Source organism: Hypanus sabinus, chromosome 19 (assembly GCF_030144855.1).
Source record: "Hypanus sabinus isolate sHypSab1 chromosome 19, sHypSab1.hap1, whole genome shotgun sequence".
Taxonomy (NCBI): domain Eukaryota; kingdom Metazoa; phylum Chordata; class Chondrichthyes; order Myliobatiformes; family Dasyatidae; genus Hypanus; species Hypanus sabinus.
This window is the reverse complement of record NC_082724.1, coordinates 22,921,293-22,938,325: the sequence shown is the minus strand read 5'-3', so window position 1 is coordinate 22,938,325 and position 17,033 is coordinate 22,921,293. Positions and strand designations below refer to the sequence as shown.

General features: G+C 39.3%; 1 protein-coding gene across 7 annotated transcripts in view; it reads left to right on the top strand.

Annotated features, from left to right (window-relative positions):
* Positions 1-17,033, top strand: part of LOC132377797 (ERC protein 2) — a 782,782-nt gene that overhangs the window by 259,159 nt on the left and 506,590 nt on the right. For all 7 annotated transcript variants that reach the window (XM_059944157.1, XM_059944160.1, XM_059944156.1 and 4 more), the window contains one exon: positions 14,409-14,576. In XM_059944157.1, coding sequence (XP_059800140.1) covers positions 14,409-14,576 — 168 coding nt within the window. The remainder of the gene's footprint in view (positions 1-14,408; positions 14,577-17,033) is intronic.

Below are 17,033 nucleotides of genomic sequence, written 5' to 3'. Positions count from 1 at the left end.
AGTAACCTCTTCTGCACCCTCTCCATATTTGCTGCCTCCTTCCTATAACGGGGAACTAGAACTGTGTGTAAAGTGCTTCTGATCAATGTTTTATATAGCTGCAGCATAACTTCCTTACTCAATTTCAACACCCCGGCTACTGAAGACAAGAATACCATTTCCCTTCTTTACCATCTTATCCAATTGTGATAGCCAGTTTTAGTGAAGTATGTTCTTGGATCCCAAGATCTCTCCGTACTCAGTGCTATTAAGGCACTTACTGTTAACTGTATATGTTCTCCTTTTATTTGGCCTCCCAATATGCAACAACTTCCACTTGCCTAGATCAAACACCATCTGTCACTTATGTGCCCATATCGGTAACTGACCTATATCCTATTATATTGTTTTATAGTCCTTTAAAGTGCTCACATCTTCACAAGTCACTATCATCACATGCTTGCTAATCTACCTGTGTACATTTTCATCCAAGTCATTCATATATATCACAGCCAGCAGAGGTTCCAGCACCAATGCTGGTGGAAAATCACTGATCACAGACCTGTAGCCAAAATAACAGCTTTACTCCCCAAATCTCTGTATTCTATGGGCAAGCAAGTTCCAAATGCAAATTTGAAATTCACCTAGTATTGAATGAATGGGGATCCCAGAAAAGGGATTCCAACTAAATGGCTAAAAAGCCATGTGCCATTCAAATCTTACTTAGAATTACCATGAGAAGATAAAAAATGATAAATATTAGCTTATTTGTCCCATCTCCATTGAAACATACAGTGTTTTAGTTTTTGGTCTTGTTTGTCTGGTGGATTTGGAGCTCCTTTCCAGGGACATGCTAAGACGGTAGCGTGATATTAATACGCAGCAGCCTCTTCGCACTCTGGATTGGGGATTGCCAAACGATATGTGGATTTTCTGGTGTAGTCTGTTTTGTCATATGCTTTTGTCATATCATTCTGGAGGAACGTTGTGTCACTTTTTAACTGCATTGCATTTGTGGTTTCTAAATGACAATAAACTGAATCTGGATCTGAATCTGAAATGGATCACTAATGTCAACTACTAACACAGATCGAAATGTACTGGGGCAGCCTATAAGTTTTGCCATGTTTCCAGCACCAACATCACATGCCCACAGCAGTCTAACTCTAACTCGTACAGCTTTGGAAGGTGAAGAAACTTGAGCACCTGCTGGAAGCCCATGCGGTCGTAAGCAGAATGTGCAGATTCCTTACTAAGAGTGGTGGGAATTGAACGCTGATCTTACAGCCAGTGCTGTAAAGCGTTAGACTAATTGCTATGCTACTGTGCTGTCCTCTCTGCTATTGTGACGTCCTTTTCAAAACTTATGAAAGCTAGGAAGCCTTGCTTCGTTGGCCTTAAGTGACTTCTGAATTTTGACATGTTTTCAGATAAGTATTGGCTTTCACATTAGACTTCTTGTTTAAAAAAAAATGTTTATTATCCAGGGGCAGGACTTGGCAAAGTTTAGTTTGTCAAATTTAACTGGTAATCAAGCCTTGGCCTGGCTGCTCCTGGCACTACCTCTCTCTCTCTCTCTCTCTCTCAGCCCCACCTTTTCCTGGCAGCTCCTGTCCCTCTCACTACAAGGTTCAAGAACAATTACCACCCTTCAGTCATCAGGCTCTTGAACAAAAGGGGATAACTACACTCACTTATGGACTCTTTTATCTTGTTATTTATTGCTATTTATTTATATCTACATTTGCACAGTTTGTTGTCTGTTGATCTTGTTTACAGTTCTTCTCTTCGGTTGTCCATCGGAATCTGATGACGACATTCACTCCTTTAACGGTGAGATCTTTGATGACTATACAGTCCTATCCTGGACCCACAAGTTCTATTGCATGTGGGACATGTATATGTGGTAGTGATTGCAACCATGGCTGCATTTCTCCTCTGTCTTCTGGTTGTTTTTTCCATCTCCAGAATACAAACCGCGTCCCTACACAGCTGTCGCCACGTGTTACGGTCAGCAGCAACATCCTCCAGGTCCTCGGGTCTGATCTTGCACTTCCTTAACGCATTCTTCATCTGATCCTTATAGCGCTTCTTCGGCCCTCCAGCTGAGTGATGACCATGGTATAGCTGGCCATATAACACTCTGTGGGGTAGCCGACATGGGGGTGTCCTTATCACGTGCCCCAGCCACTGCAGTTGACGCTGGGTGATCATGGCCTCAATACTTCTGCAGTTGGTCTTTACTAGTATTTCAGGGTGAGGCACCAGTTTATGCCAAGTAATTCCTAGGATGCGCTGAAGGCGGCTTATGTGGAAGCACCCTAAGGACTTGATGTGACGGCTGTAGGTTATCCAAGCTTCATAGCCATAAAGGAGGGCGCTGACACAGACCGCTTGGTATCCGGTGACCTTTGTGGAGGGACGGAGGCTCTTGTTCTGAAAGACTCTACGCCGAAGTCTCCCAAAGGCAGCTAATGCCTGTTTAATGCGGCTCTGGATGTTGTTGTCAATGCCGCTATCCTTAGAGAGAATGCTCCTAAGATATTTGAAACTTGGCACTACTGACCGCTTTTCATCACCAGCAGTGAAGGCAGGTAGGGTGGGTGGGATGCTAGTACTCCATTGGCAGTTACTGTTCTATAGATTTGCTAAGTATGCCCGCAGAAAAAGAATCTCAGGGTTGTATGTTGTGACGTGTATGTAATAGGATAATACATTTTACTTTGAACTTTGAATTGCAATTCCTACACCACTGCCCTTCATTTGTCATTTCCTCATCACTGACGTGTACGTTCCCTTGTTTTTCTCTCTGTGTTGACCCATCTATTACAATGCTGGTTACCAGAGACTGGCAGTTTGCATAGTTCTGAGTAACCCCATTTTAATGTAATTAAGTGTCTGATGAACATATGACCCACTTGGTAGAAAAATCAAGCTACCACACATAAATTGCAATGTTTTCCTTGGGATTTAGATTGATAGATGGCTTTTCCTGCTATGATCCAGAAATTGTCTTTGTACTGGAGCAATGGAACCTTCTCCCAGCCATGAGGCAAACTCCTAAACAAGACCTGGCAGTCCGCTGCTGTCAGGCGTCAATTTGTCCAGATCCTTGGTGCTATCATCATGTCAGACCAGCAAACCTCATCAAGGAATTCTGACAGTAATCTTGGAAGCAAATACAAGATCAGATTAGATTGGATGACTAAGCGTGATACTGAACAATCAATTATAGTTGGGTGATACACATATGATTCAGGTAGAAGTTGAAGTATCATGTTAAAGTCAAAAGAAGGTCCTTTTTGTTCTGGAGCAGCGATATTGTGGAGCCATATACACAGATCACTGACGGTTTCTTTTTCCCCTATGGATGCTGCTGGGTCCACTTTTCATCCAGCAGATTGTTGCTTCACATATGAAAATGAATGCCTTTGTGAAATCTATGAAATCTAAGTACAAGAATTGCCTTTGTTCACTGCAATTTTCCTGTGATTACCATGCTGTGAGGATCATGTCTGTGGTATCTCTCAACGTGCGGAAAGCACACTGCAATTCAGGGAGAGATTCTTCAGACAGAGGAAGGAATCGGTTGACAAGGATACATGCAAGCACTGAGCCTATTGTTCATGTTGGCTGCCTCCAACTGATCCTCAAAGGGAGGGAGATGCCTCTGTAATTGTCACAATCTGTCTTATCTCCCTTCATGGATATGGTCACTATTAGAGCACCCTGAGCTCTGAGGACATTTAAACCTTTCCCAGATGATCAGGAGCAGAGCGTGTATGTGGTGGTCCACCTTCCTTGAGGGATCTCTGCTGGAAAAAATTCTGTAATAAAGGAAATCCTTGTACATGGATTTCATAGATTTGACAAAGGCATTTGATACAGTAGACCAAACTCTATGGCATATACTAACAAGACCCAGCTGCCCTGACAAATACACTATTGCATGATGGCATGTCAGCCACAGTACTCGGCAATAGAGGCATTGAATCAAAATGCTTCACTGTCAGGACAGGAGTCAAACAGGGCTGGATCATTGTACCCACCCTATTTGCCATCTTTCACCTCCTTGCCAGGACCTGCCACGGGGAATTCTAATCGTGTACAGAATGGATAACGGACTTTTCAGTCTCAATCGGTTCAAGACCAAGAACAAGGTCAGCACTAACACTATCATGGTGTTTCAGCATACGGATGACAATGCCATTGCAACACACTCTGAAAAAGACCAACAACATGTCCTGAATGGCTTTGCAAGGCATTTAGGGCCCTGGGTCTTGTTTTGAATATCAACAAGACACAGATCCTATGTCAGCTACAGCCCCACCAGCCATTTATCCACTCCTCCCTAAAAGTTAACAATATTGCCCTTGAAGATGTAGGCCACTTTCCTAACCTTGGTAGCATTCTTTCCTCAAAAGTAGACATTGACTCGGAGATCAACCAGTTACTGAGTTGTGCTTGTGTGAAACCTACGCAAGATAAGGAAAAGAGACCTTGAAGATAGTGACCCATGGGTCCAAACAAAACTTTTAGTCTACAGAGCTGTCGTTGTACAATAGGCACCTGAAAGTCCTAGAACAATACTGACAAAGGTGCTTATGGAAGATTTTGAGGATCGGTTGGAGGAAGCCAACATGAACAGCATCTTCACCGTGATAAAGCAATACAATTCCTCATGTCATCTGGGTGCCTAATTCATGTCTCCCTAAATAGATCCTTTACTGCCATATGAAGGAAGGTCAGCGAGCTCCTGAAACGTTTCAAAGATAACCTCAAAATCAACCTGAAGAAATTCAACATTGTATCTAAAATCTGGGAAAACATTGCACTCAACAGATAAACCTGGAGGAAATCTGTTCAAGAGGGATCTGTGCTACATGAGAATGACCTGTGCTGTGCTGCAGAGAACAAGCCATAGCTGTGAAAGGACAGTCCAAAAGACTCAACCACTAACCATAGCCAGCTCTTGCTCTTGCTCACACTGCACCAGAATATGTGGATTCCAGATCACCTCGACAGCCACTGAAGGCCCACTGATGGGACAACCCATTAGGAGAACATCTTACAAACAGTAGTCGATTGATCTATACACAGATTCTTAGGTTTTTTTTTAGGTCAAATAATCTGGTAAGCAGATAATTTAGTAAGCAATAGTAGTAGTAAGCATAGTGCACCATTTTGAAAATTTAGACCACATATTTTGATATATACATTTTTTACGGTATTTTGAATGCGAGTTAGTTCAAATGATTTCTCTTGATTGCAAATGAGCAGATGCCAAGCAGTGCTGGACGTGAAATATCATGACATCACTCACAGGATTTAACAGATGTAGAACATAAGAATTAGCAACAGGGTGGGCCATTTGCTCCCTGAATTGTTCTTCACTATTCACCTGATAGTAGTGAATGTTTTGTCCCAAATATCGTTTTCTTGCCTTGTCCTCAGATTTCTCAAATATTCAGAAATGTATCAATTTCCGTTTTGAAGGGCCAAGGTTGTTTTCTATTTCACAGTAAACTTGCTTTGAACATGGCATTCCTACCACAAAGTCCAGGCTTCAGCCTGTACGTTCTCTAAGTTGCAGAAAAAGAGCAAACTTAGCTTTGCCAGGGAGCTGGATGTACCTTACTGCCACTCACAAAATCATTAGCATAGCTGGATCAATTGCCTGAGGTTGTGTGTCCATTGCTTTGCTGCTCAATGACGTTTTCAGTACAGATCAGATAGAAGTGGATAATAAGTTATTTAAAAACTGGGCTGGTTATGGATGAAAGTTTGCAGTCTGGATCTTTTTACAAAACCCTTATTTAATGGAATGCTGTACATTTTACAGTTTGGCTCATGTTCATTTGATGAGTAGAGCCAGTAATACTTATGGAATTAAAGCCATATCAAAGCATAAAACATGCTTTATCTCCTGTTTCAAAATGGGTTACATTAACTGACAAAAGAACTGTAAACATTCAAAGCATCTGTAGACTTCTGTTAAACTAACATGCTAAACTGTCGCTGTTAGTTCCATTAAAACAAAATTTTGTTTAAATATTTCAAGTAGCATTGAAGGTATAAGAAGCAGAGAATTTTTCAGATTGACAGATGATTAAAAATAACTAATCTCCATATACTGGGAACAAGGTTTGTTTACTCTGCTATTCACTTTGAGTAATAATGATAAATGGCTCCAAAGAACAACTTTTATTAGAGGGAAGCATTACATAACCCTATAAATTGCATTTTGAATTTTGAAGCTGTTTCTTTGGGGGAGTCGAGCCATAATTTTGAAATCACAAAACAATTTTTGCAACCAACATCAATTAAGTATTGAAAAATTGGCACCACTTACAATGGAAGTGTTGTGACTTTACACTTTGTACTCTGCATGAGACATTTTTTTGTACATAGTATGCGCTTAAGTGTTGATTACAAAGGTTTCTGGGTTTAGCAGGGTGAAATGTTCAGTGAGTGTTAATGAGAACAGGAAGGAATTTCTGTTTGTAACCATTTTAGACTTGAGACCGATTGATGTTCATGATGGTAAGATTAGCAGCTTGTGGCTTGAACAATTTTCTTTTAAGTTTGTTATTAAATGTAATTTCAATGTGAAGATAATATTAAAGTATTTTCTTTATCAGTTCAGCCCTATAAGTTGCTAGTTTGTCACATTCCTTTTCTGGGGCCTACTCAAGATATAAGTTTGCTTTAGTGACAAAGTATCTTACAATTATTTGCGGTGCTTAATTAATAGTTTCTGTGTTCACTACCTGAGTCTAAGCCTTGGTTGCAAATAACAAGCTGCAAAATATAAATAAGTGTAAGTTATTTTCACATACTTACAATGACATTTTTCTTTACATTTTGCCCTGAAGAGCAAAGAAGTTAGATAATAGAGCAACATTTAACAGAAAGATAAGGAGGGTGAATAATAATTATTGCTTCTGAAGAGTAAGTTTTCAGAGCCGTAGAGGGATACAACATGGAAACAGGCCCTTTGCCACACACCGCCTGTCATAGACGAACCCCCCCCCCCCCCCCACTGCCACTTACACCAACCCTTTTTTATTCTTCCCACATCAATTCCCCCAAATTCTATCATAGGATGGTTCACAAAGTATTGTGGTCTCACCAACAATTTGTACTGTTGCAGCATGATGTCCAAACTCCTGTACTCAATGCACTGACCGATGAAGGAAGCTTACCAAATGCCTTCCTCACCATCCGATGGTACTATTTCTTGTGATTATTTAGGAGAGCAGGTTTAAGTTAGATATTGTGAGGGAAAACTCAGTTTAGCTGAGCATTAAATCAAAGAGGGGGGCAACATGGGATAGGCTTTTCGGCCTTCTGAGTCCAAGCTGACCATTGACCCCCCCCCCTCGCCCTCCCCCATTTACAATAATTCTAAATTAATCCCTTTTTGTAGATGAGCATGTCCCAGAATATCATTCAGAGTCTTCCCCATCAGAAGCCTGGATGAACCATGAGATCCACAATCTGCTAAGGGTCATGTCAGTGGCATTCAGGTCTGACGACCAAATAAATTACAAGAGGTCCAGGTACGTTGTCTGGAAAGCCATTGCATGTGCAAAGTGGCAACTCCGGACTAAACTTGAATCACCCAAGAATGCCTAACAGCTGTGGCAGGGCTTGAATTCTGTCCCCTCCTACAAAGAGAAAACCAAGCAACTTGTGTGTTAACAATGCTTCACTCCCAGATGAGCTCAGTGCCTTTTATGCTTGCTTTTACCATCAAAACATGGAAGTGCCTTCATGAACTCTCACGACCCCCAGTGACCTTGTGACTTCAGTCTCTGAGGTTGCCATGAGAGCATCCTTCCTGAGGGTGAACTCACAGAAAGCATCTGAGCGAGATGGGGTATCTGGCTGAGAACTAATGTCCCGTGGTGTTATCTTTAACTTCTTGCTTCAGCAGTATGGGGTACCCATCTGCATCAAGCAGCCTTCAACTATACCAGGCTGTGTGCTTAGCCATCTGCCCTACTTGTGAGGCTAAGCATAGCTCCGGTGCCATATTTACATTTGCTGAAGACTCTGCTGTTGTTGGCCAATTCAAAGGTGCTGATGACAAAGGAGGGAAATTGAAAATCTGGCGAGTGGTGCCATAACAACAAACTGTCACTCAATGTCAGCAAGACCAAGGAGCTGATTATTGACCTCAGGAGGAGGATATCGAGGGATCGGAAGTGGAGAGGGCACTTTAAATTCCTCAGTGTTATAATTTCAGAGGATCTGCCCTGGATCCAGCACACAAGTGCCACTGTGAAGAAAGCACGGCAGTACCTCTACTTTTTAGAAGTTTGCAAAGATTTGGCATGCCGTCTAAAACTTTGACAAACTTCTACAGATGTGTGGTGGAGAGTATATTGAGTGGTTGCATCCTGGACTGATATGGCAATACCATACACTTGAACAGTAAATCCTACAAAGTGTAGTGGATACAACTCAGTCCATCACTGGGAAAGCCCTTCCTACCGTTGAGCACAACTGCAAGGAGCACCGTCAGAGGAAAGCAGCGCCCATCGTCAAGGACCTGCACCATCCAGGCCATGCTCTCTTCTCACTATTGTCTCAGGGCCCCACACCACCAAGTTCAGGAACAGTTATTGCCCCTCAACCATCTGACTCTAGAACCAGAGGGGATAATTTAACTCAACTTCACTCACCACATCACTGAAATGTTCCCATAATCTGTGAACTCACTTTCAAGGGCTCTTCATCTCATGTTCTCTATTTATTGCTTGTTTGCTTGTTTATTCATTAATTCATTTATTTTATTTCTTTTTGTACATGCATGGTTTGTTGTCTTTTGTCCGTCCTGATGGGGGCAGTCTTTCATTGATTTTATTGTGTTTCTTGTATTTACAGCGAATGCCCTCAAGAAAATGAATCTCAGAATTGTATATGGTGACATAAATGTACTTCCATAATAACGTTGAACTTTTAAAAGTTCTCCCCAAGTACTGGTAATTTTCCCAGAATCTACCACTGACCTAAACAAGAGAGGTGATTTACAGTGACAAATAACCAACCAATCCACAGCTCTTTTGAGATGTGGAAGGAAACTGGAGCAGGCAGTGGTAATGTACGTTCTTTTGGGTAGAACAGCAGAACACCACACAGTCAGCACATGAGGTCAGAATTCAACGTGGATCATTGGTTCCCTAAGGCCTATTAGAAAGGAAATGTGGGAGAACTGAGGGTGTAATCTTTTGTTTAAAAAAACTATTGGCAGGTTTGGATCAAGCTTAGAAGAGAAATTGAAGAGGTCGAGCATAATGACGTGTCACTCAGGAACAAATGTCTAATATCTCATGTTTGCAATTCATGTACACATTATATGTCGTCTGTCATTGAGATATAAACACCAGATGACTACTCTGCATTGTGTTACCAGAGAACTTGACAAAGCATCTGTTTGACAGTATACAGCGAAATTTGATTTTCAAGATGAAAGGGAGCAAAAGTGCAATGATATGATTTATTTTTGGAAGTGCAGAGTATTTTAAGTTTTATATTTATATCTCATATTTTATGTGTAGCACTTGCATCAGCTGAGGCTGGCACATTCTCCGACCATAGTGGTTTTTGCTTCCTTTTTCTTTCTTTTTTTCACTAACTAAGAATATGGGATATACCATATCCCATATCCCACCTATCTTTCCTGCATTGCTCTATCCTGTGCCTTTTCATGTGTCTGTTTAAATGACTCTTAAATGTCACTTTTGTAGCTGCCTCTACCACCTCCCGGACAGTGTGTTCCAGGCACCTACCACTCCCTGTATCAAAAAATAGTTCTCAACCATCCTGCCGTCACTTTAAAACTGTGTCCTGTAGTATTTGACCTTTCTACCTTGAGACAAAGACTCCTTGTTGCCCCCTCAGCCTCTGAAGCTCCAGAGAAAATAATTCAAGTTTGTCCAACCTTACCTTATAGCTCATCTCTCAGGCAGCATCCTGATAAGCGTTGTCTGTACCCTCTCCAAAGCCTTGTTTCTTGAGGTGACCATCATCGAAGCCTATTAAATACTGGAAGGACTAGATAGAGCGGGCGTGAAGAGAATGTTTCCTGTAGAGAGAAGTCTAGGACCAGAGGGCAAAGCCTTAGAATAGAAGGGTGTCTCTTTAGAACAGAGATGAGGGGGAGTTTCTTTAGTCACTGGGTGATGAACTTGTGGTATTCATTTCTGCAGATGGCTATGAAGGCCAAACCACTGGATATGTTTAAAACAGAGTTTGATATATTCTTGATTAGTAAGGATGTCAAAGGGTACAAAGAGAAGGCAGGAGAATGGTTGAGAGGGATATTAAAGCAGCCATAATGGAATGGTGAAGCAGACTCAATTGACTAAATGACCTAAATCTCTCCTAGGTCTTATGGACCAGAGTTGCACGCAATACCCTAAAAACAGCCTAATTGAAGTTTTTGCAACTGCAACATGGCTTCCTGACTTGTCTGCTCAGTGCCCTGACAGATGAAGGCAAACCAGTTGTACACCTTAACCACCCTATCTACTTGTGTTGCCATTTCAAGAATTTATGAACTTGCATCTCACGTTCTCTGCTATAGATCAATTCTCTCTGAAGATTCTGCCATTTACTGAATATTTTCCTCTTGCATTTGATCTCCCATCATACAAAAACTTACACTTTTCTCAATTGAACTCTATCTACTCTATCTACTATTTCTATTTCTCTGTTTCTCTGTTTCTCTGCCCAAATTTTCATTTGTAAATCTACTATTAAGACCATCTATAATTTTCAGTGCAATGCATAAAATTAACAGCACTGTGCAAAAGTCTTAGGCATCCTAGCTTGTGTGTGTATGTATGTATGTATACATATATATATCTATATATCTATGACTTCTGCACAGTACTATACATCACAAGCAACACAGTTCTAAGCACCCCTCCTTGTGGAACAGCAGAGATAAAAACAGAGAAAGACGCCTTTGTCTCTACCTCTGTCTTCTATGACCAAGCCAATTTTATATCCAACTTATTAAGTCACTGTGGATCCCATCCCATGAAATATTTTTTTCCCTGGAAAGTTCTGATTTGCTTTCTTCTAGTTTGTTTGGCAGCCATCTACTGTCACACTCCTCTTCCCCCCCCCCCCCCCCCGGATTAAGTAGGAGAATAGGAGAAAATTGCCAATAATTACCACAGTGCATTTGCATTTTGGGGGAGAGAATGTTGGGCCAGCCATCCCATGTACACATTGCTAAGGATCTGAAGGTAACTTGTGATAGTAGAACTGTGCCCGAATGCAAAGAGTTTAGCTCAAGTATTGATTTGAGATAATATGAATAATTTTACTGTCTGACTCCTTTCAAATGGCGTCACCTTGTTTGGGGGTTGGAAAGAAAGGCACCAGCTTAGTGTCATGGTTTCAAATTTATAACTTTTTCATATAATAACTATTCAGATACTATAAAGCAAAATTTTGAAACAGAGAAATTATATAGTTATTTTGTATCAATAGTTTCCCTTTGATGTATTAGTGAGAACTCTTGATCTATAGTGATACCAATTTCAACCTATTTAAGTTGTCATGATTAATACGTATGCAAACTTTGAGCATACAATTATTAAATGAAGGTAGCAATTAGCAGCTATGCCCCTGCAAAATTGGACGCGCAGTAGATGTTTCCTATTGTGGGAGAGTGTGGTACAAGTAGACACAGCCTCAGAATAGAAAGGTGTATCATTAGAACAGACATAAGCAGAAATTTCTTTTGCCAGATGGTGGTAAATCTGTGGAATTCATTGGCACAAATGGCTGTGAAGGCCAGTTATTGGATATGTTTAAAGTGGAGATTGATAGGCTCTTGGTTAGTAAAGGTTGAAAGTTATGGGGAGAAGACAGGAGAATAGGGTTGAGAGGGGGTAATAAATCAGCCAAGATGTAATAACTGAGCAGACCTGATGAACTGAATGGCCTAACTCTGCTCCCATGACTTATGGTCCATGGTCTAAATATATTGCTGAGATTAAATTATTAATTTAGTGTAAGTTGTGAAGGGCACTTTATGGTGATATGAATATTACTCTTATAATGGTGTGTTAAACCACTTCATTATTTTAAATTGGTATATCAAACCAACGGTTGAAATTCATAGAACAGGATTTGACAAACAAATTAAGCAGAGGAAAGAATGAATGACTAGAGGAGCAGGGTGCGCATATCATTTTTTTACATTTTAAAATGGAAATATGCGTTATTTGTTCCTCAATAGAAAGTCAAAATTCGGTACCTAAACAAAGATTGGAGAAATTCTTTGCTTCGCATGTGATAAATTTTTACCTGCTAGGAAACTTGATAAGGTTGCAATTTTCAGGTATACTGTGTTCAGTAGGCTGTACCATAGCTGTATGAAATTGATATTTGTTTGGCACTTGGGAAAAAGTGAGAGTTTTCATTGAATCAATCTGCCAATTGTGACATTTGTCAGACCTGCATCAATTCTGGACTAAGTGGCTGACTTCTGCTTCTATTTTCTTTTGGTTTTTGCTCTCATCAATGGACTTTTCCAAACAAAATAAAAATCAGATTTTTTTTCGAAATAATTCAGCCATAATGAGAAAGTATCTGTTTTAAATGCACTATCAAGTCACACTTTGACGCTTGCTGTGATAGTTACCTCAAGCAATCTTAATGGTAATGCAAATGATTGATGGTTTCAAGTAAATTGTTCCACATTTAAGCATGTACACCCATGACCCTTTGCATGGGCTCTGCTGTGTTGTACAACAGTATTGAATTTCTGTATATTGTAAGTGAGGTCACTGGAGAAGATGAATGGAAGGAAAGAGATTAGTATTAGGGATGACACTGTGCATGTATTGGAGCAACTTGAGTGTCAGATTGGCAGCTTTCATGTACCTTGATTTGAATAGACATTTAAGTCTGAGGATGGCAGTATGTTATTACTCTAACTTTTTGCCAGTGGATCTTGGTTGATTGTTTCATTGGAAATGATGTTTGTTAAAGTCAGCATAGAATGCTTGTAGACTACCAAATAAGTAATTTCTGAGATTTAGGGAGGTAAGATAACTTCATCTACTCCAAGTTGCCACTGGTAGCATTTCTTTAAAGAGCTATTCCATCTGTCCTTTGTAGTGAGTATTTAAATGATAGTGTTTCTTTTGGAATGCCCAATTACCCAAGATACAGAAAACACCAGCAAAGTTGGGTTCTAAATACGACAGAACTGTAAGATTTTATATTGTAAGCTGAAGCATTGAAGTAGATTCAGAATCAGAATCAGGTTTATTATCACTGGCATGTGATGTGAAAATTTGTTATTCTAGTATAAATCTGAACTGATACTTCTTATTTTAATCTTGCCTGAAAAATATATTTGCACAAATAAAGACAATACTGGTGATTACTGGAAAGGAGCTGAAAAAGATGGCGGGACATTTCAGTATTTTGTTATTTCCAGAAGTTTGTGATAATTTCAAAGACAAGTTTCAACAAATTGGAAAACTATATGATTATTGTTATGATTTCTCAATACTTCCACTGGTAAATGACATGTTTTCACTGTAAGTTATTGCTTATACCAATCAGAAGCCAGATGCTGACTGACAAAACTGAGGACAATGTTTCTTTTTTTTACTTTGACCATGTTTTCTTTATGTTTAAATTACAGTTGTCTTTGCTTTCTGAAATCTCTTTGAAACAACTGGCCTGAATCAGACCTATTGATATTGAATGAATGGCATCATTTGGTTTCCAGCAGGTGACTGGTTGAATATGGCAATCTAAAGCAGTTAAGTTGCTTTTAAGGATGTGCCTCCTGCAAGGCATACTCAGTCAAGGATATGTTCAGGTAGCCTTGTCGGTATAACTTTGAGGGATGACACAGAGAATATTTAAGCTACCCTGTCTCATAGGATCAGTTCTGAGCATTAACATGCTTGAAATTAGTCTTCCCTATTTGAGTGCATATGATGGGTGTCCCTAATAATGGACGCTGCTTTTCTGAGGCACCGCTCCTTGAAGATGTCTTGGATACTACGAAGGCTAGTACCCGTGATGGGGCAGACTAATTTTGCAATTTTCTGTAACTTCTTTCGATCCTGTGCAGTAGCAACCTCCCCATGCAGTCTGTCAGAATGTCAAATAGTAGCATTCAGTGTAATGAGGATTAAAAAATCCTGAACCACAAGCGTGCTTCTACATTTGCAATTTCTATTTGATCTTTGTAACTCAAAGTATAATCTGAGGTTATTGTAACTGCATTCATCCTTTGATAAAAGCAGGATAAAATTCTTAGTACAACTAAGTTATAAGCAATTGGTGTCTTTTGCCAGAACAATAAACTTGCTTGCAAGACCACCATGAATTTAATAGACAGGATTATGTCTGAACTTGATGCATGTATTTTTTGCCAGGTGGATGCATTAAGGCTGCGACTTGAGGAAAAGGAAAGTTTCCTTAACAAAAAGACAAAACAGCTTCAAGATCTTACAGAGGAAAAAGGAACGCTTGCGGGAGAAATACGTGATATGAAAGATATGCTGGAAGTGAAAGAGAGAAAGATCAATGTCCTCCAGAAAAAGGTAGGCCTTGAAAATAAACACACAGGAAATAAATGGTTTCTTTCACTTTTCAGGTTGAATATTGGTTACCCTGACTGTATGTTGTACATAGATTTTTTGGTTTGGCTAGTGAAGTGGCCTTACAGTGCCAACATGAAGAATGTTCAAAGTATCTAAAATGAGAAGTGATCACCTCATCAAAGCTGCTTTTTACAGTGACCAAAGATTCCCAAGTGCAGTCATTCTTGTATGGATATTCAGTCAAGTCAATTCTGTCATCAGTTCTAAATATGTCACTTGCAAAATGCATCTCCTCCACTAACTTTGTGGTGGCGTGTGTGTGTGTGTGTGTGTGTGTGTGTGTGTGTGTGTGTGTGTGTGTGTGTGAGAACGAGAACATTTTAAGGCAGTACTCTCTTTTGGAGCTGTTGATTTATTTCTAATTTGACCTGTAGAACGTCTTGTTGTATGATACTTGGAGTTTCTTTTTACTGGTAAAGAAACTTAGGCTTCAGCACACAAATTCTGATTGCAATCATATGTATTCAGTAGTCTGAGTTTCATAGTTATGTAATGGATGATATTTTAACTACTTTCTGAAATTATACAAAAATAATAAGCTGTCATCTTCCTTAGTATTGGATCATAATAAAATGATCTGTTGCTTTAATTCTGAAATGGATTAACAGCTTGCAGTAGGATAATCTTCAGGTCAGTCATTATACAAAATTGTTGTATTTTCGTATTTTTCATATTGTGCAGCTAATTGTACTTTAGCTAATGTTAATTCTGATCCTTTTTAGTGTGCTTACGTCTGATTTCTTTGGTAGTACTTTTGTGCTCATTATTCCATTTGACTATGAAGAGCCTATTTATCTGTTTGATAATGAGCAATATTTGTTTAGATTTTAATTATGGGGCATACTCTCTAACTAATAAAAACATGCTATTTTCTTGTAGTCAGTCATTTATTGCATCAATTTAGTGTAGTCCTAAGTAGTCTATTAGTTATGTCTTATTCTGTTTAGTAAACATCAGTTTGCTATTCGCTTATTTTTCACTGTTTTCTGAGAATCACAGAATCTTAGTTAAGAATGTGTGTGCTATGTTAACCAGTCTTAAGTAACTTTAATTCAATTCTAAATTTTACAACAACACCTCTTTGTCTAATTACACCTCTTTGTCTAATTACCACTTGGATGATTACTCTTCCATGTGTTCTGTACATATTTGTATCACTAATAGCATTACACATAGATCGGTATAGGTCAGTAAGGGCCCTTTAGCCCACAATTTGTCAATCAATAAAAAACCTACTCCACAATCAATCTAACCTTCTGTTTCACTTACAGCCATGTACCTATCTAAGAGTCTTTAAACTATTGCTGATTTGTCCACCTCTACCACCATCCTTGGCAAAGCATTCCAGGCACCCATCATTCTCTGTGCTTAAAAAAAAAGAACACTTCTGACATCTCTCCTGAACTTTCCTCCACTTATCTTAAATGGATATCATCTGGAATTGTCCATTACTGTCCTGGGAAAAGGCGCTGGCTGTCCACCCTGCTTATGCATCTTATAAACTTTATACACATCTATCAATTTGTCTTTTATCCACTGTCTTTCCAAAGAAAAAGGTCCTAGCTACCCTTTCCTCAAAAGGCATGCTCTCTAATCCAGGCAATGCTCTGGTAAAGCTCCTCTGCACACTCTCTAAAGCTTCCACATCCTTCCTATAATAAGACAGCAAGAACTGAACATAATACTACATGAATATGTTCTGTGTTCTAACAAAATTAGAGAGGTGTTCTGTTTGATCAATGTAAGGAGAACTAGTTGAGTAAGAAATCAAAAGTAATTCAAAAAGGGCAAGTCAATTAAACTCTCCATAGATGGAGTTTTATTCAAACATTGACTTATTTTATGGTCTGTGCCTATCTAGGTTGTTGTGTGGAAGGATTATATGAAATTATAAAGTTGAAGTAATAGAGTGAAGTTACAAAGTAAATTAATTAAATTTGTCAATTTATAATAAACATCTGGATTTGTTGAAACCTAAAATATATTTAAAAACTAAACAAATTGCTACGATCTTTTACTTTTGTAATGAAAATACCTGTTGGCTTATTGTGCATTGATTTACCTGTCTTCAACTGCATTAATTTTCTTCATATTGAATTTCATTTCTCTTTGTCGCAGCTTACCCCATGTCTTACTAATTTTCTTTTTCACTTTTCACAAACATTCTCTTGCTGAGCAACATATTTCTTATTATCCTGCTCTGAAACCTCCTATCTTTCGTCCAATCTCTTTAACGTGATATACTCCCTGGCCCTTGGTTCCTCCTCCTACTATCATTTTATCAGCCTGCTGTTTATGACGAAACTCTGCTATCATTGCTAATGTCATCTGTATACTCCCCTGCTAGGTCAATTATTGGAAATAGATCAACTGTAAATTTTTAACATTCCTTAGTCT